Here is a 25,641-nt window from a genome sequence, read left to right as displayed (position 1 = left end):
CCACCTAAAATTATAGACTAAAGTAAATGATTTCAGAATAAAATATTGGTAGCATACCTTTTCCAAGACAAGTGAAAGTCTTGGAAGAAAAAATCTGAGACTGGAATAGAACTTGAAAGTTAATTCCACATTTAGTTTTGAATTTATAAAAATTGGAAGCTTTCTTATATGATGTTAAATAGAAAATACAATGTTAGAAGATGTGTTTATTTGAAGTGCCTTCTTGTTTGAGACTGACTAAATTTTGGGAAAGTGAATATACTACAAAAATACCAGCTAATTAATTGCAGCATTACATAACAAACAAAAATACAGTTTGCCAGCTTTATTTTCAACCTTAAACTGAAGTTACTTGGAACCCTTTTGCTAACAATTATGAAGCCTCCTATGTGGCAGGATTGAAAATGACATTTTAAAATTAATTTTATACTCAAACAACAGGTTTAACATTAGAAAAACTGTAGAGTAGTAGTATTTTATGATATTTTTTTCTTTGTCATTTCAGGAAATTAAAGGAACTGAGTTTAAGGGGGTTCCAATAAGTTATTTGGAGGTTCATCCCAATGGAAAACGTTTGTTAATCCATACCAAAGACAGTACTTTGAGAATTATGGATCTCCGGATGTAAGTATATTTCAGTGTTGACAGGATGAGTACCCACAGAATAAGTAATGAGTTAAATTGTATTTATAAAATGCAGCAATGGTTCTCAGTTAGGCAATTTTTCCCCCTCTGGGGACATCTGGCAGTATCTGGAGATACTTCTGATATTGTTTCTAGCATCTGATAGGTAAAGATAAAAGATACTGCTAAGCATCCTACAGCTCATAGGATAACCCCCCAAAATGAAGAATTATGTGGCCCAAAATGTGAATAGTTGTGACACTGAAATGTAGTCACTTACTTTTATTTTCACAATTAAAAAAAGAAATTGGGCCAGACGTGGTGGCTCACACCTGTAATCCTAGCACTCTGAGAGGCCAAGGTGGGCGGATCGTTTGAGCTCAGGAGTTCGAGACCAGCCTGAGCAAGAGAGAGACCCTGTCTCTACTAAAAATAGAAAGAAATTAGCTAGACAACTAAAAATATATAGAAAAAATTAGCTGGGCATGGTGGCTCATGCCTGTAGTCCCAGCTACTCGGGAGGCTGAGGCAGGAGGATTGCTTGAGCCCAGGAGTTTGAGGTTGCTGTGAGCTAGGCTGACACCACAGCACTGTAGCCTGAGCAACAGAGAGAGACTCTGTCTCAAAAAAAAAAAAAAGAAACTAATACTTTTAACAGTGATACTGATTGATAGTATCTCTATAATGCTGATACGGTATTATAATATACTATCATAGCTGAAGGAGAGGGCTTTTGATTAATACATCCCTATTTTTCTTATTTGTTTTATTTCTAAATAAAGGCAAATGTAGAGAAATATCCTTAATGTAAAAGGCAGAAGCAGAGTCCTGGAGAAACCAGCATGGACTTCTAGCGTGCTTTTTGTTTTGGTGTTAACAGTTCCTATAAAACAAATAAGAGAAAGCTATTTTATTAGATTTTTTAATTGTATTTAGAAAGGCTAATGTGGTGATTTATATTAGTTTAATTCTGTAAATATCTTTTTAGGGTTAACCATTAAGCCCTTTAATATTTATGTAGAACAATTCAAGACACTGGCATGGGTGTTGTGTGAGAATGATAAGCAGGATTATGCTATCAGTTTATCATCTAGTTGTGTACCTTCAAAATAAAACAAAAAACATTTAATTAGGCTAAAATGTAAGATCTTGTATGACTGGAAGTTGCTTATTCTTTTCTCTGTACGTATCATCCATGCCACGCCTGGCAGATAGCAAGTACTCAATATATATCAATATTTTTAATGAATATAAATTTATAATAAAAGGATTATATGTTTTATAGCAACAAGAAAGCTGACAGCTGTCTCATAATCTGTTAAAGGCTCTATTGAGAGGTTAGGATTTGAGCTCAATCTTGAAGGATGGGTAGAATTTAGACAAGATGGAAGTAGGATAGAAAACATGAAATGAAGTTCAGAAGTGGGATAATGTGTTCAAGGCAGAGTGAGTTAGTCTGTATGAGCATATGTTTCTTGGTAAGGAATACTGAGATAATTTTTTAGAAATAGAAATTAGAACCAGATTAGAAGGCCAGGATAAGGAGTTTGGTTACTCCCTTTTTAAGCAGTACAGTCTACAGGTTAAGAACATGCTTGAGCTCTACAGACACATTGCTTAAACACTACCTTTTCACCCTTTACTAGCTTGATTAACCTCTGCCTTTCTTTCCTCATCTGTCAAATGGGAGAAATAATGTACCATACTCAAGGGTTTTGTGGTGGAATAAGCAAGTGAATGCATCTAAAGTACTTAGAACAGTAAAGCCCATAGCAAGGACTCCAGAAATGTTTGACTCAGTAGCCTCAGGTCTGGGAACTTATGTTAATAAAATTGTAAAACAGTACAATTATATACACACACACACACACACACACACACACACACACACACAAAAGATTGTTCATAGAAATTATGCTCATCGTAGGGGAAAGCTGGAAACATCCTAAATGTCATCCAAAAATAGAAAATTTCTTAAGATACATTTATATAATGATATATAACGATTGAAATGATTATGTATAATCTATATTTTCTGATGTGGAGATCCATTATTTATTACTGAATAAACAAAACATGTTACAGAGCATTGTATCTAATATCCTCTTTTTAAACCAGGGATTTCAATAGTACCTACCTAGTACATAGTAAGTGCTGAAACAGTGTTAGCTGTTATTCATAAGTAAAAAAGTCTGGAAGGCTTTGTACCATATTTACTAGATGATTTAATGATATGTGTTATCTAATATTTCTTCAGGGGTCAAATATTCCTTGTATGATTTTAAAAATTCATCAGGTGAAGAAAATATAAGAGCATAAAAATTCTATTTTTTTTTAGTAACCAGCTCAAATGCTACTTTCATAAAGTAGTCTCTCTTCATAGCTAAAATTAATCTCTTATACAACTCTACAAAATACTCTTTCTGTTCTTCTTTTGTGGTACTTTCTATATCTACCTTCTATTTTACATTGATGCATTTCTTCTCTTTCTTGTTAAATTATAAACTCCTTGGGCTCTGGGACTAGCTCTTCTTTATTCTGTATCTATTGTAAAATGTCTCTCATATGACAGATTCTCAAAAATTGTTTGTTGAATGGAAAGTAAGTATTTAAAAGAAAAAGTTTTCTACCACTAGTCATATAAATGGTTAAGACAAGTTGCATTTGTAAAATCTTTTTTGTTTATAGATTAGCAGCAAGGAAATTTGTAGGTGCAGCAAATTATCGGGAGAAAATTCATAGTACTTTGACACCATGTGGGACTTTTCTCTTTGCTGGAAGTGAGGATGGTATAGTATATGTTTGGAATCCAGAAACAGGTAAATATTTGTTGAACTTCAAAAATCTTTTGGGAGGGCAGGGGTTTGAGGAAATGTAAAACCCTACTATTAATATTTTATGGAATCATTTTCAAGGAAATTCTGTTTTCAGGTTTTCAATTATGTTTTTTAAGATTAGAAAGCCTTTAATGGAACTCAGCTGCAGTCTAAACTTATGTTAAATGTTGTTCTTTCTTGTTTTAATATCTTCATGGATTTAGAATTTAACATTATACTTGAAGGTTTATTCCTTCCTTGCCTATAATGAGATATTGTTGATGTTAGAGAAGTATTTAATGAGGATTGAAATGCAGAATACAAATGTTATAAGCTAAATTTGGAATTCAACTAGGTAAACAAATGGTTAAACATCTATAATATATTTTCATTAGTAACAAAAACATTCCTGTGAAAGTTTTTGGTGTCTGAAACTTAAATAGCAGTTTACCTAAATTACTGCAATTCAATTTTTTCTAATAAAATAAATTATTACATTGGGAAGTTCACTGTGCCTCACCTTTGCTTTTCAAAAGAAAAGCTGAAACTTCATGAACATGTTTTTAACCAGAAATTGAGAGAATTGCACAAAATGTACTTCAAAATTTCTTTAATGAACAGTATTTGATTTTGCCTTGTTTATTCTCTTGTTCTTTTCTTTGGGCATTTTGACTGGTGAGCTAACTTAGTTGTGGGTGTTTTTTTTTTTTTTTTTTTAATTCTGTACCATGTTTTGATACTTTAGTATCAATTTAGAAGCATTAAGTTACTCTTCTCTTTCAATAAATGGATGTAGATTCCTTGCTTTTTGGCTTTTTTGACTGATTTTTCGTGGGTTCCACAGACTTCTGCTTTAGACATCTTTTAGCCATAGTCATAGGTATCTTTAAAGCAGTTAATACCTCAAATAGCTTCTGGGAAAAAAAAATTGAAAAGTTAATCCCTCACCAAAAATCCCCAAACTAGAGAGTTTTTTCAGTTTTACAGTCCTGTAATTCCTCCCCTAGTTTGGCCCAGAGTTTCTGTTAGTTGGTGTTTGCTCAGCTCTGTCAGATCTCAGACTTCGGTGGGGAACCTGCGGCCTCAAGGCCACATGTGGCCCTCCAGATCCCCAAGTGTGGCCCCTCAACCAAATCCAAATTTCACAGAACAAAGCCATTTATTAAAAGGATTTTTTCTGTAAAATTTGGATTCAATCGAAAGGCTGCACTCAAGGATCTGGAAGGCCACATGTGGCCCCAAGGCTGCAGGTTCCCCAGGCACTTTCTCTTTATTTTGTGCCTTGAAAACCTCATCGAAGAGGTTGGATTGAGAAGTAGAAAGAGGAGGGCCAAGAGAATGCAAAATAATGATAATCATTTAATATAATGCTACTCAAACATTTATAAATACTTGATATTCCCATGTAAATAATATGAGCTTCATTGTTACTATACATATTTTCTAGTAAGTTACAGAATAATTTTATAATGATAAATATTTGATGATATAGTACAGATTATTGAATCTCTCTCTTTTTTTTTTTTTTTTTTTAGGAGAACAAGTAGCCATGTATTCTGACCTGCCATTCAAGTCACCCATTCGAGATATTTCTTATCATCCATTTGAAAATATGGTTGCATTTTGTGCATTTGGGCAGAATGAGCCAATTCTTCTGTATATTTATGATTTCCATGGTAAGTCCACTGCTTGCTAAGTAAAGAATATTTAGAATAACCATTATATTTAGACTGAACCAGGAATCATAAGCTTTGTGAAATCTATCATCTTTGGTATTAACAAAACTCTCTTGAATATACTGTAAGAGCCAAACAGATTAAATAGATTGTATTATGTATAAATGCTATAACATTTTATTTTTCTACCTAACTAGTATGGAATTTAAATGTTAGCACAAGTACACATAATGGCTGTGCCCTTATGTTGCCACCACTTTCTTTGTAAATCAACTGAAATAAGTAAAATTTATCTAAAAATTATTTGGGAATTGTTAACTAAATTTAAAAGGCAGAGAACGCTTAGGAAATGTAGATCCTTAATGTTTTCAGTTGAATATCAAGTTAATTTTTTATTCTATGTTTTTGTTCTTACTAAAACATATAGTTTTAGTAAGTTGTAGTTCTGAGAGTTTAACAAAAAATACTCAAAAAAAAATCAAATGTCATTAAAAACAAGATCTGGAATTAGAAATCCAATGTCTTTTTCAGCTCTAAAATTATACAATCCTTTGATTTTGAGAAATAATAAGGAAATAAAACTTTGGATACATTTTTCGGGAATAGTGTGGAATTCGAATAATGATTTATGGTGTTTTTCATATATTTCTTTAACGTCTACCTTGAAATTAGGATTTTGTTGTTCTACATTATACTAATAGTGCTGTCATTCTCAAAATTGCAGTTGCATTTTTTTCATATATCAATTCTTGTACAAAAATAAAAGGTCTTTATTAGTTTCTCAGATTTGCTTAGAATGTTTTGTGTCATCATTCACTGTTTTTGATAAGCTAGAATGTCTAACATACATGTATAGACATAGATATCATAAATGCATAAATATCCAAATGTGTATATAGATAACATTAATGTAGAACTATATGGAGAAAGTATTTTAATGAAATATGAAAAATTATGTCCATTAATTTTATTACAGATTGAATTTTTTAATGGTTGTGGTAAGTGCTAAGTTATTAGACAATTGCGTTAAGTTATAAACCTAAAGTTCTTTTCATAGTATGGATTATAGTATGCCTTTCTAGGTGATTTATATTAGAAAATAATGCATAAAGTCAAGAGTCATCTTATTTTTAAAGACTTTACAGAGAAGAAATAATTTCTGCAACACATATTCAAGTTATAGAACACTATTACTAATGGTGGAATTGTTAAGCAGCACAGTACCATTTACTATTACAAGCAAATGTTAGCAAAAGTAAACACTGCCTGATTATAGGAAAAGAAACAAATTTCTCAAATTGTCCATTGTCCAAATCTGATGTCTAGTTGTCACATGTATCCTGAAACAATTGTTTGTACCCACTCTCTCTTAAACCCAGAGAGTTATACCTAAGTATTTTATATTTGAAACTGTTACACAGGAAATAGGAAGCACAGTTATTTCCTCAAACTCTTAAGAGGTTTCATAATAGTCTTCATTCAATTTCTAATTTGCTTTGACACTTTTGAAATTTTCACTACAAATACATATTAAAGTTCTACTCTTTTTTCTTCAGTTTATTTTTTGTTGTTGTTGATGATGGAAGATTTTATCCTTAGACTAGCCCAGGATACTTAGGTTTGCTAATTTGGTGTTTAGGTTATAGGCATAGAAGTCCAGTTTAGAAGCATAGTAGAAAGAGCAAGGTGTTTCAGGAGTACAAAAACATGGGTTTTAGGCTCCATTCTGTTACTAAAGTGACCTTGTACCAGCTTCTTGCCTTCCTGAAGCTCCATTTTCTTATCTGTTGAAAGGTACTACAGTACTAGAACCTGTCCTACCTAAGAGAGTTGTTTGTGAGGATACTATGAGACACAGTGACTGTGAAAGTGCTTTGGAAATTGACAAGCACTATATTTAAAGCAAACAAAAGATAAAATGGGTTGTTATCATGCTCATCCAACCCGTATACACTTGACTTTATAAGAGCCTGTGTTTTAATATGCTGATAAGCATCTATAAATGGGATGGAATTGAAAAAAAGGGTTTTTTTCCCCACTCTGTTGGTCAGCCTTTTCCTTTTATTTATTAAGGTATATTCCTTTCCAGGTTAATTTATTAGACAATAAATGCATAAAGTTAACATAATGTTCACACTATCTTAATGTGGAGGAGGAAGGATTTCCATGAGCATTTTAGAAATTAAGATATTCAAATAATAGCCACATGAAATTAAAATTATTTTGGGCAGTATATTAAGAACCCAATTTTCGATGCATAGACACACCTTTACAAACAAATTAAAACTCAAAATGTTTCAACACATTTTCCCAACTCTTTGCTGCCTATTTTTAAAAAGAGGAAGCTTAGGAAGAAGTTAAGTAATCTCAAGACATCCAAGATTTAGCAGAGTTCTTGTGAATGGTATAGACCCATAAGAAAATGAAAAGTTGTTTTAGACTCTACAATATTATATTCATTAAATATAAGCCAGAATCATCAAGTCAAATAGTCTTTAAATTTTTCATTGAAAATTATATTTATAATGACCTATAATAGTTGTGTCTTATACTTTATTTTTTTAATACAGGAATATTTTGCCCAAACTTTCTTATCTGAAAATAAAGTTTACATGTGGTTTAATAAAAATTTTTTAATGATAGGAATTTGAAAAGATACAGAACAGTTAAGTGCTTTTTAAGTAGTGTTTATCAGAGCTTCTTATAATTTTCAAGGAAAATGGAGCAAGTTTTTTTTCAATAAGTTAAATAAGCTGCAAATGAGACCACAGTGGTAGCTAAATGTATCATCTATCTTTCAGTTGTAGCAAAATCTGTGAAGAGACAGCAAGCATCTTTCCCGGTTAAGCATATGTTCAGGTTGTGGTCTTTTGGGTCTTTCATTCTACTGACTTTATGCTTTTTTTGGTAAGAAATATGATTTTTACTTTCAGAAGGCAGTTTTATTTGCCTGATGTTGAAAGGGTTAATCATCTAGTAATACAAAATTTAGTCACAGAGTACCACAAATAATGTACTTTTAGGATTCCCATAATAACAGAGTACTAGTCAGAGAAATGGATTCTACTGAATTAAATTTATGAAGCTAGACTTTAGCTCTTAATGTTTTGTAATAAATCAATATTTTTATACATCAGTCTCTAGGATCCTGTTCTACAGTTAATAATAATTATAGTTAATACTTACATGGCACTTTCTATGTTCCTGGCACTTTTTAAAGCACGTTACATATGTTTGTTTAAGTTTTCACAATAATCTTGTGCCATAGGGGTTATTATTAACCCCATTTTACAGGAGCCAGGGCTTGAATCAATACAGTCTGTTCTCGGCGTCAAGCTCTTATTTGCTACACTGAATTGCCTCTTCAGCAGATTTCTTGAAATACTAGCTTTTCAGTGTCTAATAATCAAACCTTTTTTTCCTTATAATATCATTTTCTCTATGCTTCTCTTGTAGAGTGTGTGCTTTATTTGTATTTTCTATACTTTGTAGGAAGCAAAGGTGGAGGCTTATTTTTCTTATCAGTACCTAGCCTGAATACTAACACATAATGAATATGCATGTATTAATATAGTATTTTAAGTAAGGTCAAGTCTAATTTGGGAAGGTCTCAGCATTAGCTCGTAGGTAATGAGCCTAATTTTTCACTAGGTGGCATTATCTCCTCTGAGCCAGTATTAACTCTGGAGTGCTTTTTAGACATAGTGTCTTGGGCAAGACAAATCTTTACTGAGCACCTATTAAGTGCCAAGTTGAACTGGGCTATGAAACCCAGGAATCAGACTCAGATTACCATGCTCTTTTTCTAATCCTTTGGGCTTCCTAAGTAGTTGATTAAACCTCTGGAAGAAGTTGAGTTGCTAAAATGTAATTTCTACTTTTGACAAGATTTTATTAATACAGTTCATATTCATTGATGATTACCTACATTGTCATTGTTGATAACCTTATTTGTTTATATTGTGGCATACATTACCCCAGAGTTCAGGGCAACATGTATCTTTAGATTCCTATAAAATTTTGTTATATAACTTGCTCATTGACTAAAAGCCTATAGTATTTATAATGCCATAGATCTAACATAGTACTTAGCATATCACTAATGTGCAATAAATGTTTTAACAATTATAAATCCTGTGGAATAGCATTTTTTCTTAAATTTTATAAAAATATTTAATGATGGTTATCATCAGTAAATTTGGAGCTAACAAGGATAGTAGTAGCTACCATTTATTAAGAATTTACTATGTGTCTGCCACTCTTATGGATATTTTACATATATTGCCTCATACAATCCTAAAACCCTTTGAGTTGGGTACCATTATTATCCTCATTTTGCAGATGATGAAAATGAGGTACAAGGAAAATGAAGTAATTTTCCTGAAGTAACACAGTTGGTGGTAAAGGCACCATTTGATTCCAGGCTGTGTGACTTCAGAGCCCATGTTTTTAATGCATTGTCTGTCACAGCTACTTATTTACTTTTTGCATTTCCTGTATCATGAAGTGACTTAAATTAAGAAGGTAGTTAAATATTCCTACAATGAAATGTGTTGTTTGTTTTCAATTTTAATATTTAGGAGAACCCCTTAAGAAAGGAAATTTGCTTTTCTCATATTATTACTAATAGTTCACTCCTTTAAAAATTTGGGAGGTGACTTATAATTATGATGTACTAAGCTGTTATATTCTCAATAGAGTTCAAAATATGAATTTTTTTAAGAATGTAGCATTATATTTTAATGTAACTACTTTTATAGTATTTTTGGAATAATGTCTAGTCAAAATAAATTTAATACCCACAGTTTTACATAATTTAATGATTTTCTTGTAATACTGATGATGAATGATTTAAAAGCAAATTCAGATGTTATAATTATCACACTTGTATGAGATTATGCTGTAACAAATATAACTAATTGTAGGGTAAGGTTTTAGATATTTATTTTTAGCCTAGTAGGAGAAATTAAGAGATACAAATGCCACATTTTAAGACATGCTGAAACTACCTATTTCTTGGTCATATCCTGAAGTATCTATTTTTATATTCTTCACACTATGGATACTTTGGTTTGAAAGTTTATGTCATTCAAAGGACATACAGAAAACTTAATCAACTTGATGATTTTGAGCATAAACCAGTTCCCTGACTTCCTCATTCAGGCATTTTTTTAAATGCTTACATTGGTGCTTTTTAAAGTGCACCAAGAAGGTAGAATGGTATGATGCAAAATAGACAAGAGTGTGGTAGGAAACACTGGAGTAACATTTAGAGCACTGGAGTTCTAGACAAAATGGTATCACTCTCAGTTTGACACTGGTCATGTAATTTATCTTTTCTGCAATTGTTTTTTCACCTTTAAAAAAATAATACCTACTGTGTTTTATCTCAGTATTTTTGTCAAAGGATAAAATGAAACTCTAAAGTGAGACATGAAGCATAGATATAGACATACCTCGTTTTCTTGTGCTTCGCTTTATTGCACTTCACAAATACTGTGTTGTTTTTTTTTAAACAAATTGAAGGTTTATGGCAACCCCGTGTCAAGCAAGTCTGTCATCTCCATTTCTCCAACAGTATGTGCCCACTTCATATCTCTGTGCCCATATAAGACAGTGAACTTAATAAATGTTGAGTGTGTTCTGACTGCCCCACCACTGGCTGTTACCCCATTTCTCTCCTTCTGTTTGGGCCTCCCTATTCCCTGAGATGTGGCAATATTGAAATTAGGCCACAATGGCCTGTAAGTGTTCAAGTGAAAGAAAGAGTCGCATGACCCTTACTTTAAATCAAAAGCTAGACTCTATAAAAAAGACACCTGCACCCGAATGTTTATAGCAGCACAATTCACAATTGCAAAGATGTGGAAACAACCCAAGTGCCCATCAATTCACGAATGGATTAGTAAATTGTGGTATATGTATACCATGGAGTATTACTCAGCTATAAGAAATAATGGTGATACGACATCTCTTTGGTTCTCCTGGAGAGAGTTGGAACCCATTATATTAAGTGAAGTATCCCAAGAATGGAAAAACAAGCATCACATGTACTCACCAGAAAATTGGTTTCCCTGATCATCACCTAAATGCACACTGAGGAATGATACCAACTAGATATCAGACTGAGGCGGGGGGTGGGGGAGGGGATGGATGTATGCCTACATGATGAGTGCATTGCGCACTGTCTGGGAAATGGCCATGTTTGAAGGTGCTGACTGAGGAGGTGGGGGGTGGGGGGAGGGGATGGAGGTATGACTACATGGTGAGTGCCAGGCGCACTGTCTGGGGAATGGACACCCTTGAGCCTCTGACTCAGGGGGATGGACGGGACATGGGCAATATATATAACCTGAGCTTTTGTACCCCCATAATAAGCTGAAATAGAAAAAAAAAGAAAGAAAGCGTGACCATTCCCCAGACAGTGCGGAAGGTCTGACTGGGGGGGGGTATAACTACATGATGAGTGCAATGCACACTGTCTGGGGAATGGGCATGCTTGAAGTTCTGACAGGGGGATGGGCAGGACATGGGCAATATATATAACCTGAACTTTTGTACCCCCATAATAAGCTGAAATAAAAAATAAAACAAATAAATAAATAAAAAATTTAAAAAAGCTAGAAATGATTAAGCTTAGTGAGGAAGGCATGTTGAAAGTCAAGATAGGCCCAAAGTTAGACCTCTTGTGCCTTTTAGCCAAGTTTTGAATGCAAAGGAAAGTTCTTTAAGGAAGTTAAAAGTGTTACCCCAGTGAATAAGAAAACAAACAGTGAGGGCTGGGAGGAGAAGGCAAAACAGCTTTATTGCTGATGTGGAGAGTCTTAGTGGTCTGGATAGATCAAACCAGCCACAACATTCCCTTAAGCCAAAGCCTAATTCAGAATAAGGCCTCTGATTTTTTTCAATTCTGTGAAGGTTGAGAGAGGTGAGGAAGCTAAGAAGAAAAGTTGGAAGCTAACAGAGCGTTGGCTCATGAGGTTTAAGGAAAGAAGTCATCCCCATAACATAAATGTACAAGGCGAAGCAGCGAGTGCTGATTACAAGCTGCATCAGGTTATCCAGAAGATCTAGGTAGGGTAATTGATTGAAGGTGGCTAGACTAAACAACAGATTTTCAATGAAGACAAAACAGACTTACGTTGGAAGAAGACAAAACAGACTTACGTCTAGGACTTTCATAACTAGAGAGAAGTCAGTACCTAGTTTCAAAGGACAGTCTGATTCTCTTATCAGGGGCTAATGCAGCTGGTGACGTTACATTGAGGCCAGTGCTCATTTACCATTCTGAAAATACTAGGGCCCTTAAGAATTATGCTTAATCTATTCTCTCTGTGCTCTATAAGTGGCACAACAAAGCCTGGATGACAGTACATCTCTTTACAGTATGGTTTACTGGGTATTATGAGTCCACTACCGAAAACTACTGCTCAGAAAGAAAGATTCCTTTCAAAATATTACTGCTGATTGACAATGCACTTAGTCTCCTAAGAGCTCTGATGGAGATGTATAAGGAGATTAATGTTGCTTTCTTGCCTCATAACACAACATGTATTCTGCAACCTATGGATCAAGGAGTAATTTTGACTTTCAAATCTTATTTAAGAAATACCTTTCATAAGGCTATAGCTGTCATAGATAGTGATTCCTCTGATGGAAAAGTAAATTGAAAACCTTCTGGAAAGGATTCACCATTCTAGATGCCTCCTAAGAACATTCGTGGTTCATGGAAGGAGGTTATCAACATTAACAGGAGTTTGGAAGCAGTTGATTCTAACCCTCAGAAATGATTTTGAAGGCTTCAAGAATTCAGTGGAGGAAGCAACTGCAGATAAGGTACAAATAATAAGAGAACTAGAATTAGAAGTGGAGCCTGAACATTAACTGAATTGCTGCAATCTCATGATCAAACTTTAATGGATAAGGAGTCGCTTATTATGGATGAGCAAAGAAGGTGGTTTCTTGAGATTGAGTGGTTTCTTGTAATACTCCTGGTGAAGATGCTGTGAACATTGTTGAAATGACAACAAAGGATTTAGAATATTAGATAAACTTAGTTGATAAAGCAGCAGTAGGGTTTGAGACAGCTGACTCCAATTTTGAAAGAAGCTCTACCGTGGGCTAAATGCTATCAAACAGCATCACATGCTACAGAGAAATCTTTCATGAAAGAAGAATCAGTCAATGCAACAAACTTCATTATTGTGTTTTTTAAAGAAATTTCCACCACGAACCTTCAGCAATCACCACCCTGTTCAGTCAGCAGCCATCAATATTGAGGCAAGACTCTCCTCTAGCAAAAAGATTACAACTGGCTTAAGGCTTAGATCATTAGCTTTTTTTGAAACAATAAAGTATTTTTTAATTAAGGTAGGTACTTTATATTTTTAGGCATAATGCTATTATATACTTAATAGACTACAGTATAGTATAAACATAACTTTTATATGCACTGAGAAATAAAAAAATTCATGTGACTCACTTTATTGCATTATTTGCTTTATTGTGGTGGTCTGGAACCTAAACCTCAATATCTCAGAGTTATGTCTATATTAGAGTTCATGAACTAGGCTGCAGTAGGGAAATCCTAGCTATTTTCTGTAGCAATGCATGCATCACACACATTCAATTGAATAGCATGATGTGTGATGATTGATAATGGAACAGGAAATCGAGAGGAGAATGGCATGTACTACAGGGACTTTGCAGATAGTTTATTGTATTTTGATGTCCAACTAACAGAATTGCCAAATGATGGTAGATGTTCTCATATTCAGTTGGCTATGAGACTTGAATCTGCTTCACATTCTCATATAGCTTTTGAATAGTTTTATTAGTAGCACTTCTAAGTTCTATGTAACATTTAAAATATGTCAAGGAAATAGAGAATTATTAATAGGACCTGAAACATACCTGCATTATCAGAATTGAAGTGTTACTTCTTGGATCCATCTCCTCAGTATCTTAAGATGAGCTGAAGGAGGAATAAGTCAGGCCAGGTAAAATACAATTAAAAAAAAACATTTTAGGCCCTTGAACATTCATTACAGAAAGAGAAGGAAGGTGCTGTATAACTGCTAAATGCTGGGGAACTAGAGAAGTAGAACTGCTGTCTTACAGGAATCATTATAATTGGAAATATAATAGTTTATAAATAAAAGAATTAAGTATTCAGTAAGATGATCATATATATTAATAGTAACAGCACAAATCTTGAACACAGGAATTAAATGTTGAACTAAAGGGAAATCTTACTCCTGATATAATGTATGAGAAAGAATATGTTGTGATTTTACTTATACTTTATTATGAAGTCAGTAACGTAAGTACACATAGATTTTAATAATAGCAAGCCTTGTATTTGCCCAAAAGTAAAGGGCAATGGATTAAAATATCTTATTTCCTCCATTCTTCCTCCTATAAAGATAAAAATCACCTTAGAAAACCACGTTTTTTTTTATAATTGTTTAAGTCAGGAGCATATATAAAAGCACTGAGCTTTTTATGTAAATCAAAGATTGTCAGTTATAAAAAATTTTAAGAATTTTTTTAATTCTGTAAAATTCAGAATCCCAAATTATAGCCTGTTAGAAGTAAATTTAGAAGCATTTTTGTGGATATAACTTTTTTTACGCAAATGTGGTTGCTATCGTGTGCTCACAGCATCTTGTCTATTCCTGTGCTATACCATTTAGTACCTTGCAATAATTGTTCACCTCCAAAAGGTTGAAACCCCAAGAGGGACAATGTCTTTGTATTCCCAAAGCCTGCTCTAGTATGTGGTACATGATAACTCCTCAAAAAGTGATGAAAGGATGGGAATGAGGCTATTGAAATTCTGAATTTTAAATATATGAGGTGAGGACAGAAGTAAACTTTAAACATGCAAAGTTAAATTAGCACAAAGAAGAGTAATGATGAAGTGAAGAAATAGTTATTTAATTGCAACATCATATTCTAACCATGGCCTATGGTATAAGTATTTTAGAAATCTCTGAAATGTTAAAAGCATAGAGCTTGAGGGAATATCAGAAGTCATCTATTATAACCTATTTTACAACAAAATCATCTGTGTGGTTTGATACAAATAGATTGATGGGTATATTTGGGGAGGGGCATGAGCACAAGAAATTGTAAGCAGCTTCTGTTTCTGGCTTCTGAGAAACTAGGTCCCTGTGACTATTTCTGCAGATGTTTTTTATAGCTGCCTTCACAGAAAGTAGAGGTGCTAAGAGAGTAGAGTATTGAATTTGACTCCTTGAATACCAGTCAGATGACTTTTGTAAAGAAAATTCCCTTTAGATGACATAAACAAGTATTCCTAATTGTTTGGGTTCATTTTTGTTATCTGCTTCTATTTAGGCCATTTTGATACTTTCTGAAAGGCATTTTATTACCCTGGAAAAAGAAATATATGAATTTTTAGGCTATGCCTTTTGTTATTTTTTTACCAGTTAAAATAATTTCTTTTTTAAGAAAGAAAAATAATACATCTTTAGCATGTCATAATACTTAGAAAATACAGTTTGACAAAAAGAATAAGGTGTCAAATACTACAGTCTTACTAACCTATGCAACTGCTGCTGGTGTATATTCTTCTGGGCTTTCTATGTTGCATACTTACTCACTTGGGTTAAAGTGAAATCATGGTTGGCAAGTACAACATCTCAGAGAAAATCTAGGGAGTTAGAAGATGCCATTAAATAGTTATACCTAGCTTTGCTTTCCATTCATAGCAGCAAATAACAATTAAACATTGAAAGGACAATTTTTAAAAAAGCAGATAAGACAAATGTCGTGAAACACTATATACATTTGTTGATTCATTCATTCCTGAAACCCATCTGCTAATGTTAAACCTTCTAAATTCCAGTCCACAGAACACTTTTATTTTCTTTTATAGTTCTAAAGTTTCTCTTGTTCTTTAAGCAGTTTTTGAATATTTGAGTATAAAATAAATGCCTGATTTTTCTGGGAAAAAGTTCAACATGTGTACTGAAAAATAGTAGTCAAATGCACAAAAATCTACAGAGAAATGGCTGCCCTTCCAGTAAGAACAGTAATTGATATTGAGGAATGTGCATCATTAAAAGGGTATATCGTAAGCAGGACTTCTCCCTCGATAACATCCTCTGGTACTCACCACCATCAATGTCTGCGGGGAGAAAGCACAAATTATCGAGCAATTCTTCATTTGTGATACCTGAATGAAATAGTATATGCATATAAAGATCAAAGGCCTAAAATTTTTTATATGCCCTATCTCAAACTCATGGTGGGTAAAACCAAGGTTGATAAAAAAAAGTGGTTACCCCTTTGTATAGTCACTATATTGTTTATGAAATATTTTTTCTTCTAATTAATAACTTCTGTATATAATTTTGGTGACTGAATTCCCTTATTTAAAGAACTGTTGCACAATTATACTGATACATGCTTTTCAACATTTTAAACAGTACTTCAGTGTACACCTAGATACCCTTATTTAATTTGTTCCTTTGGAAAAAATATCTTCTAATTTGCATTTTAATTCCTTCTTTAATTTTTAGTGAGGTTAAATATTTTTTAATTGGTCACAGTTCTTTTGTGAATTTTCTGTAATGGTTCTTTACCCATTTTCTGTCGAATTTTTTATTTTTAATGAGGACTCTTTGCATATTAAAAATAATTACCCCTTTTATTACCATTGTGTCATTGGCTTTTTTTTTTAATAGCTTTAGTGAGTATAATTGGCATACAATAAAGTGTACCTATTTAAATGGACACTCTGATTAATTTACACATTTATACACTTTGAGGCCGTTGCCTTAATCAAGAAAATGAACATGTCCATCATCCCCAGAATTTACTTTGTGCCCCTTTGTATTCTCTCCCTACCTTCCTCTCACCCCAGGCAACCACTATGAATTAGTTTGCACTTTCCAAAATTGTATATAAATGAAAGAGTATATACCATGTACTCTTGTTTGTCTGGCTTCTTTCACTCATAATCACTTTAAGATAAATCTGAGTTTTAGCATTTATCAATAGTTCATTCTTTTTATTGCTGAGTGTTGTTTCATTGTATGGGTATAGCATAGTTTGTCCATTTGCCTGCTGAGGGACATTTGGATTGTATATAGTTTTTAGCTATCACAAATATAGTTGCTCTGAATATTCACCCACAAGTCTTTGTATGGACATATGCTTTCATTTCTGTTAGGTAAATTCCTGAGAGTAGAAGGGCTGGATCATATTGTAGATGTATGTTTAACTTCTTGAAAAGCTGCCAGACTGTTTTCTAAAGTGATTATGCTATTTAACATTCCCAGCAGTAGTGTGTGAATGCTTCAGTATTTTCATATCCTTGCCAAATTTGAAATGGCCAGTCTTTCTAATTTTAGCCATTCTAATAGATATGCTGTATTATTTTATTATAGTTTTAATTCACTTTTCCCTAATGATGGTGAGCACCTTTTTTGCATGCTTATTTGTCATCTATATAGCTTCTTCAGTGAAGTACCTGTTCAGATCTTTTGCCCATTTTTGAAGTTGGCCTGTTTGTTTTCTAATTATTGAGTTTTGAAAGTTCTTTATGTTTTCCTATGCAAATATTCCATCAGGCATATGATTTGCAGATACTTTCCCCCAGTTGTTGGCTTGTCTTCTAATTGTTTTAACAGTGTGAAGAACAGAAGTTTGAAATTTTCATGAAATCCAAATTATCAAGTTGTTCTTTCATGGTTTTTAGTGTTATATCTAAGAAATCTTTGCCTAGTACAAGCCCACAGAAGTGATCTGTGTTTCCTTCTAAAGTTTTATAGTTTTAGGTTTTACTTTTTGGTCTGTGGTTCATTTTGAGTTACTTTTTGTACGTGGTGTGAAGAATGGGTCAAAGTGCATTTTTTTCACATATGAATATCCAACTATTCCGGCACCATTTGTTGAAAATACTGTCCTTTCTTCATTAAATTTTCTTTATACCTTTTCTAGACATGCTGGGCTCTCCATTATGTTCCACTGATATATTTGTTTATCTTCACACAAGTAGCAAACTGTGTTGTTTACTGTAAATTTATAAGACTTGAAGTCAGGTTGTATTAATTATCTTTGTTCTTTTTCAAAGTTGTTTTTGCCATTCTAAGTAATTTACGTTTCCATGTAAATTTTAGAATTTATTTGACAATTTCTCCAAAAATAAATGCTGGAATTTTGGATGGAATTGCACTGAATCTGCAGATCACTTGAGTGAGATTGAACTGAGTACAGAGAATTAGTGTTTTACTAATAATGAGTATTCTAGTCCATGAGCACAATATATTTCTTAGGTGCTTCTTCAGTTTATCTAAGCAATGTTTTTAGTTTTCAGCATACAGGTCTTTCATATCTTTTATCAGATATTTTTCCCCGAAGTATGTCATATTTTTTATGCCATAGTAAATGGTATGTATGTTTTTAATTTCTATTTCTGATTCTTTATTACTTATATATAGACATAGAGATAATTTTTGTATGATCTCATATCCTGCAACCTTGCTAAAGTTGATTCTAGTGCCTTGCTTTTTAGATTCCATTTAGATTTTATATGTGGATATGAGGCCAGGACCTGAGAGTGAATGTCTTCTTTAGTGTTGTTCCCTATGTGCTTCACTTACTGTACTCCAGTTTAGCTCTGCATAGGCAATCATATCTACAAAAAGAGGCAGTTTTATTGTTTTCTTTTATATATTTTGTCCATTTTTTGATAGTTTTGAGTAGGAGGATATGTCTGGTCCCTTTTAGTCCATTTTGGTGACAAATGAAAGAATCCTATTACCTGTCGTTTGCTTTTTAATTTTTATTGTACTATTGTGGTAGTGTTTTTATTTTAACGAAGACTCTTTAAATGTTCATATAGCTGCCTAATGGGTGCAGTGTGTACTGTCTGGGGGATAGACACACTTGAAGCTCCGACTTGGGTGGGGCAAAGGCACTATAGGTAACCTAAACATTTGTACCCCTGTGATATGCTGAAATATAAAAAAAAATGTTCATGTAGCAAAATATGTTCATTGATCCATAAGAATGTTGATAATTCTTAACCTTTTCTGACTCATGTAATCCTTTGATGGATAATCTGATAAAGTTATGGGTCTGCTTCCCAGATACATTTACATACACACGCTTATATTTCTGTATGTAACTTTAGTAGTCCACAGCATCTCTGAAGGGTCATTCATTGATTCCATGTTACAAATCTCCTTTTTGAGATTTTTTTCCTTTCGTGTCACATTTAGGAAAACCTTCCATTTTGAGATTATATAACTGAGGAAATACTTTTTTAAATGATTTTCTCCTTTGTATATACAGACCTGTGTTTAAAATTTTTCAGATTTATTTATTTTAAAGATTGAATAAGATAAGGTATGTGAAGGCATCCTAAAAACTGTAAACTGCAAATGTCATACTCGTCGTCGTCATCATCATCATCATCATCATCATCATCATTAAAATATTCACCCTTTGTGCCATCTACCCCACTCTGGGGAATTAAATCCAAAATAAGAATTATGCTAAGAAACAAAGTCAGCTATGAAAGTACTTATTCATGCATGATCTATAATAAGGGAAAATAGAAAATATTGTAAATATAGTCATCTCATGGTATCCATGCTATCCTTTGCAGATACCAAAATCCATGGATGCTCATGTCGCTTATGCAAAATGACATAGTATTTGTAAATAACCTGTGCACATCCTCCTATATACTTTAATTCATCTCTAATTTTTTATAATACCTAATACAATATAAATGCTTTGTAAATAGTTGTCATACTATATTTTTAATTTATATTATTTTTATTGTAATTTCTTATTGGTTTTTTTCCCGAATATTTTTCTTCTGTGGTTGGTTGAATCCACAGATGCAGAACCCATGGATACAGAGGGCCAATGGAAGGCCAACTGTATTCAGTAATAGGAGAATGTGTAAAAAAAAAATTATGGTGATTTATTAGATAAGATACTATAAAAAATTTAACAATGATAATTACATCATTGTAGAAATATGAAAAATATTTGCATTTAAATTAAGAAATGATAAATTGTATTTACATTATGATATTTTATGTAAGATATGCATAAAGATTAAGAGGGGTATAGAAATATGGAAACACTTGTTTTAGGGAGTTAGGTTTGTGAATAATTATTTTTATTATTTTAGCAGTTCCCTTAATTCTATTATATTGTGCCTTTGATTTTTTTTAATATTATGTTTTCCATATACATATATTTAAAATTAGGCTTCCATCCCAATTTGCATGGCCTTCAAGGCTCAAAATTATCTATGAAATTATTATATTTCCTTTCTTAGGATTTTATAGTATCTAATAATTTTCCATTTTGCCAGTCACATTGTCTTATAGTTACCCACTATTTAAAATGTATTATGCAGTTTCTGATCACTAATAATTTTCCATTTTGCCAGTCACATTGTCTTATAATTACCCACTATTTAAAATGTATTATGCAGTTTCTGATTATTTGTTGAATGCTACAGTTTCATGGTTCAATTATTTGATTATGGTTTTGCTGTGATGATTTGAACTAATTATGGATTCATTTTTTCAGTAGCCCAGCAAGAGGCTGAAATGTTCAAACGCTACAATGGAACATTTCCATTACCTGGAATACACCAAAGTCAAGATGCCTTATGCACCTGTCCTAAGCTGCCCTATCAAGGCTCTTTTCAGATTGATGAATTTGTCCACACTGAAAATTCCTCAACAAAGATGCAGCTGGTGAAACAGAGACTCGAAACTGTCACAGTATGTTTAATTATTTTATGTGGTTGAAATTTTAAAACCATTTCTATCCTATTTTATATTGTCATGCCAATAAATATTAATTTAATGAAGTAAGTTAATTACTTAAAACTAGGCTTTCTTATAGTTCCTTTCAAGTACTTGTTCTGAAATCATTAATTGCAATAGACAGACTGAAGTTAGTATAATTCATCATGCTATCCTGATGTGATATCTGTGTAAAGACTAGGCCAGGTAGGGCTCTGAACCAGAAGACCCCACCTGGGACTTACCACATGGATATCTCTCCATCTTTTAGGAGAGGAAGAGAAACTGTGGCCTTCTCAGCCCTGTCTACTAGGATCCCTCAGGGATGGTATTTAGCAGGTTTCTACTCTAACCTTATGAATTCGCAGGGCCCTGCAACAGGACCACTTCTTGGAGGGACAGATAATATTCAGACAGGTAATTTCTACCCAGGCATTCAAAATCCCATAAATCTTGCCTAAAACCTCATTTCCTTCAGTGATTCTCAAGCACACTGAAGTTTGAGAATCACTGACAGGCCTATCGAAACACAGGTTGCCAGGCTCCACCCCCAGTGTTTGTGATTCTATAGGTCTGGGGTGATATTGCAATTTTTCATTTCTACAAGTTCACAGGTGATGGTGATGCTTCTGGTTGGAAGACCACACTTTGAGGACAACTGTCTAGTTCACAGTCCCCAGCACTTAGAAAGAACTTAATATGTGTTTCACACCCTTAATATGTGTAAGCTCCTTGAGGGCAGTTCTAATATTGTTGTCTTGTTTATATTTCCTTATCTGCATAGGTAATTTTCATTAAATAACAAATACAGGTGAGCGATCTAAGGAAAAACTGAATTATTAAACTTCCCTTTACCCAAAAGCTGTTTCTTACTTTGTCTCTGGCCATTCTTTTGCTATCTTCATTTCAAGGAGATCTGTCTGTCCCTTCATATTTTCTCTATCCAAAGCTTTCCTATTAACTTATTTTTCTAATTCTTGGCATTCCTCCTTGGTTTCCTATTCTTTAATTGGCATTATTCTTTCTGCCACCATACGTCCATGCACTGATTACCTGCTGATGGCCTCTGCTTATGGCAAAAAACACCCCAGCCCTGCACACCTGTGTACTTCTTCTGTAGCAAGTGCTGACCAGGTATAACTTGTCCTTACAGGTTGGCCTCCAACAGTTTGACCAAAGAAAACTTAGTTACCCCAAATATTTATTGATTACCTACTACATTTAAAATACTACAAAGGACACAAAAATATTTACCCCTTGACCTCAGTTTGTGTCAAGTCTGATAGGTGGTGACAAATATTCAAGCTACTATAATGTAATGCAGAGTCTTTTATTAATACATTCCATTTGTATAATGCTCACATTACCTCCTTTAATGTAGTAGCCTTGTAAGATAGACATGACAGTGATTATTACCCTCATTTTATAGAACTGTCTGTTCAGAAGGCAGATACAAAGTTTTATGGGTTTTACAAGTTATTATAAAATAATATATATATAATCTCCCTTGCTATTTTCTAAAAATGTTTCTAACTATATGTAAAGCAACAGGACCTAATTTTTTTTTCAGCGTGTAACTGTTGAGCCTCTGCTAGTGCTAAATACTGTCATAGAATTTTGCTTGAAAGAGACTAAGAAAACATTAAAGAGATAAAGAAAGCAGAAAAAGTATTATTACCCAAATTAATGGAGAGTTTACTGGAGAAGAATATTCACAATGTTGAGTGTTTCAGTAGTACATTCCACTCATAGTCAAAAAACTAGACAGAGGAACAGAAGATTCCACTTCAGAGCCATGTAACAGGAATACCTAAATCCACTAGACATAGGCTTAGGAGCTGCACACAACCCACTAAACAGCCTAAACTCAAAAAGGTAAAATTTATTGGTGCTCACGGAGACTGATAAATCTCATTGAAAGCAGGAGGGGCATTAAAAAGATTATGTACATTATAAAAGGAAAGTAAATAAAGGCAAAGCGTATCTTAAAGTGATTTGCTGGAAGAAAAAGAATGTTTTAGATTGTATTTTCAGTAAATAGAAGAAAACAGGGTTTCTGTTAATGAAGAGATAAGAAAATTTCGAGATTTTGATTAAAAAAAGACATCTGGCTAAGATAAAAAGAATTTACAGAAATTTAAAAAGTAAGCTTCAGTTAATTCCACATTGCAAATGGTAAAGAGAAAAATTGAATGCTTTAAAATATCAAATCAGTAGTGTAGCCTAAAGAACTGATTTCAGAAGCACTGTTAAGAAATGCAGAAAAAGAGATAGATGAAAACTATAATTAAGAGTGTAGCTCTAGGGTCCAACTGCTTATGCGTGGGTGTAGGCTCCAACTTATCCAGCTTTGTGAGTCTGGTTAAGTAAGCCTAATTAGCCTCATCTATAAAATGGGGATTCTAATATTTTTTACCTTACAGGATTTTTTAAAATTCAGTGAGATCCTAAATATAAATCTCTTAACAGGGTGTCTGATACATCATAACACTGTATTAGTTATTGTTGTTGATAACAAGAGATGAGATGAGTTTAAGAGATAGATTGTGCACGTGGTTGAGCAGTGTTGTTAAAGAAGGGAACACAATGTGTGAAAAAGATAATAAAGATAAAATACAAAAGGTTTTCCTGTGCTAAAGTCCCAAATCTATAAAACAAAAGTGTCTATTACCAGGCCAATTAATGAAAAGATACCAATATCTTAGAAATATCCTAGTGAAATTGTTTGATTTTCAAAGACTAAAAAAAAAAATTCCAGAGGTATCCTGGTAGAAAAACCAGTTAGTTATCTGCATAGGAATTAAGCTGTCTTAGAACTTCTCCCTGAGAGCCAAAGTGATAATAATGCCAGTTCTTGTCTTACCACATTTGAAACGTGTTAGAAAGCTGAAATAATACAAATAGTGTGATACAAGTTCATGAGGATAGAGAGATAAATCAGCGGGGAAAGGAAAAATTGTTCCTTGTATGGCATTGGGAAAACTTATTAACTATGAGTAAACTGAAAAATACATTCAGTTTACACCTACATTTTAGGTCACACACCCAAATCAAATTCTTATTTACCAAGGAGTTAAATATGAAATAGAAGTCTTTTTTAAAACTAGGGAAATAGGTTTTCAAATATTTCTCAAGAGGATAAAAGACTTGCCAATCATGAAAGCTGTGGAAAATCCTTCCCCAAAATACTAATAAGGGATTGGCATAGAATTTTAAGTGTCTTTGTTTAAAAAGTGCATGGAGGTGTGTGTATATATACAACAAATACAAACACACATACATAAATATGCAACAAACACCAACCTGGGGAAATGTTTACATAAAATGTATTAAAGAACAGCCTTCTTAACATGCAAAAAACTGAACAATAAAGAAAAATAGTGAATCTTCAACAAAGAAATGGATAAAAGATAAACTGTACTTCCAAAAAGAGTTGGAATACAAATGTTTCATATGTATATTTTAAAAGTTGTATCTTACTACTAAAAAAAGAAGTGCCACAGTATCCAGATGTTGCCCGTAAAACTGGAAAGTAATGAAAATAATGGGGAGGAGCATGCTTTGTTAAAGGTAGTGTGGCATTCTGTTGTAAAAATGGCTAGAAAATTTTTCTCAAAAATAAATGGTAAAATGTATAAGGAAACCTAAGCATTTTTAAACATATATATCCTCTTTGGTCATATTAGTAATGTTAATAGAATTAGCCTTGAGCTACTTGAAGACAGGGACTATGCAGCCTTATTCATTGTTGTGTTTTCACCTTCCAGCACAGTGCCTGTAACTTAACAAATATTATCCCTTGCCTTCCTCCCTTGATAGAAATCTTGACCAGTGTTAAACCAAACATAAAAGGAACTGCATTGAGACAGCTTTAGTTCTGACCATGCTCTCTTCTCTCCTTTTCTTTCTTTAGAAACGTAGGGACTTCAGTGAAGATCACACTCAGTCTTTGGGTTTAGATTTAACCTAAACTCAGAATATATGTTGAAATATAGATTAAATGTTTTATATTTCTCATTTAAATTTTAGAATTTATAATTATGAATTAATGAATTTATTATAAATAATAAATTATTTCAACATTGTAGTTCTTTATGTTTTAACAACTTTAATATTATCAAATAATGCATGGTGTTCCAGATTTTAAAAGATAGTCTGAATAGGTACATTGAGTTTTAAAGATGAAGAAAAAAATATTTCTTCACGAGGAAAAGAAAGTATTCCTTATCTAAAATCTTACATGACAAAATAACTTCATCTACAGACATAAGAACAACTCACCAATAGATCTATAAAGTAAAAATAAAATCAGAAAAATATTTTTTAAGCAATGAAATCAAAGGCAAGGGGGAAGTAAATTGATAGTTTATAATAAAAGAAAACATTTATCTTGGAATAATTATTTAGTTTTTACCAAATCTTTTCTTCTTAAAAATTATTCAGAGAATGTGTCTGCTTTGGGATTGAGGTAGATAGAGGCTGCCTTTGAAAATGAAAGCTTTGTCTATTAGCTGTGGTTTAAAAAAAAAAAAAAAAACATTATTTTTCCTTTGAGAAAATTCACTGAACGTATTTTCTTTCAGACTGTATGTATGGGAATAAAAACAAAATGTCATTTTTATTGCTGTGGCAGCTCCATCCTTTTTGTATTTTGCAAACATTTAGGTTGACTGGGTTCCTACCTTTTGTCACTATGCCTTTTTTCTTGTTTCTTGT

At 33.0% G+C, this 25,641-nt stretch overlaps 1 protein-coding gene across 7 annotated transcripts in view; it reads left to right on the top strand.

The window, feature by feature from the left end:
- AHI1 (Abelson helper integration site 1) overlaps positions 1-25,641 on the top strand; it is a 183,668-nt gene that overhangs the window by 52,802 nt on the left and 105,225 nt on the right. For 6 of the 7 annotated variants that reach the window (XR_006733569.1, XM_045544418.1, XM_045544417.1 and 3 more), the window contains 4 exons: positions 506-624; positions 3,313-3,443; positions 4,976-5,116; positions 20,705-20,901. Coding sequence is in view for 6 of the 7 variants with exons in the window: in XM_045544418.1 (XP_045400374.1) it covers positions 506-624; positions 3,313-3,443; positions 4,976-5,116; positions 20,705-20,901 (588 nt within the window). In the remaining variant the exon portion in view is untranslated. The remainder of the gene's footprint in view (positions 1-505; positions 625-3,312; positions 3,444-4,975; positions 5,117-20,704; positions 20,902-25,641) is intronic. The other variant, XM_045544414.1, reaches the window with a different exon arrangement.

Source organism: Lemur catta, chromosome 2 (assembly GCF_020740605.2).
Source record: "Lemur catta isolate mLemCat1 chromosome 2, mLemCat1.pri, whole genome shotgun sequence".
Lineage (NCBI taxonomy): Eukaryota > Metazoa > Chordata > Mammalia > Primates > Lemuridae > Lemur > Lemur catta.
This window is presented reverse-complemented; position numbering and strand designations above follow the sequence as displayed.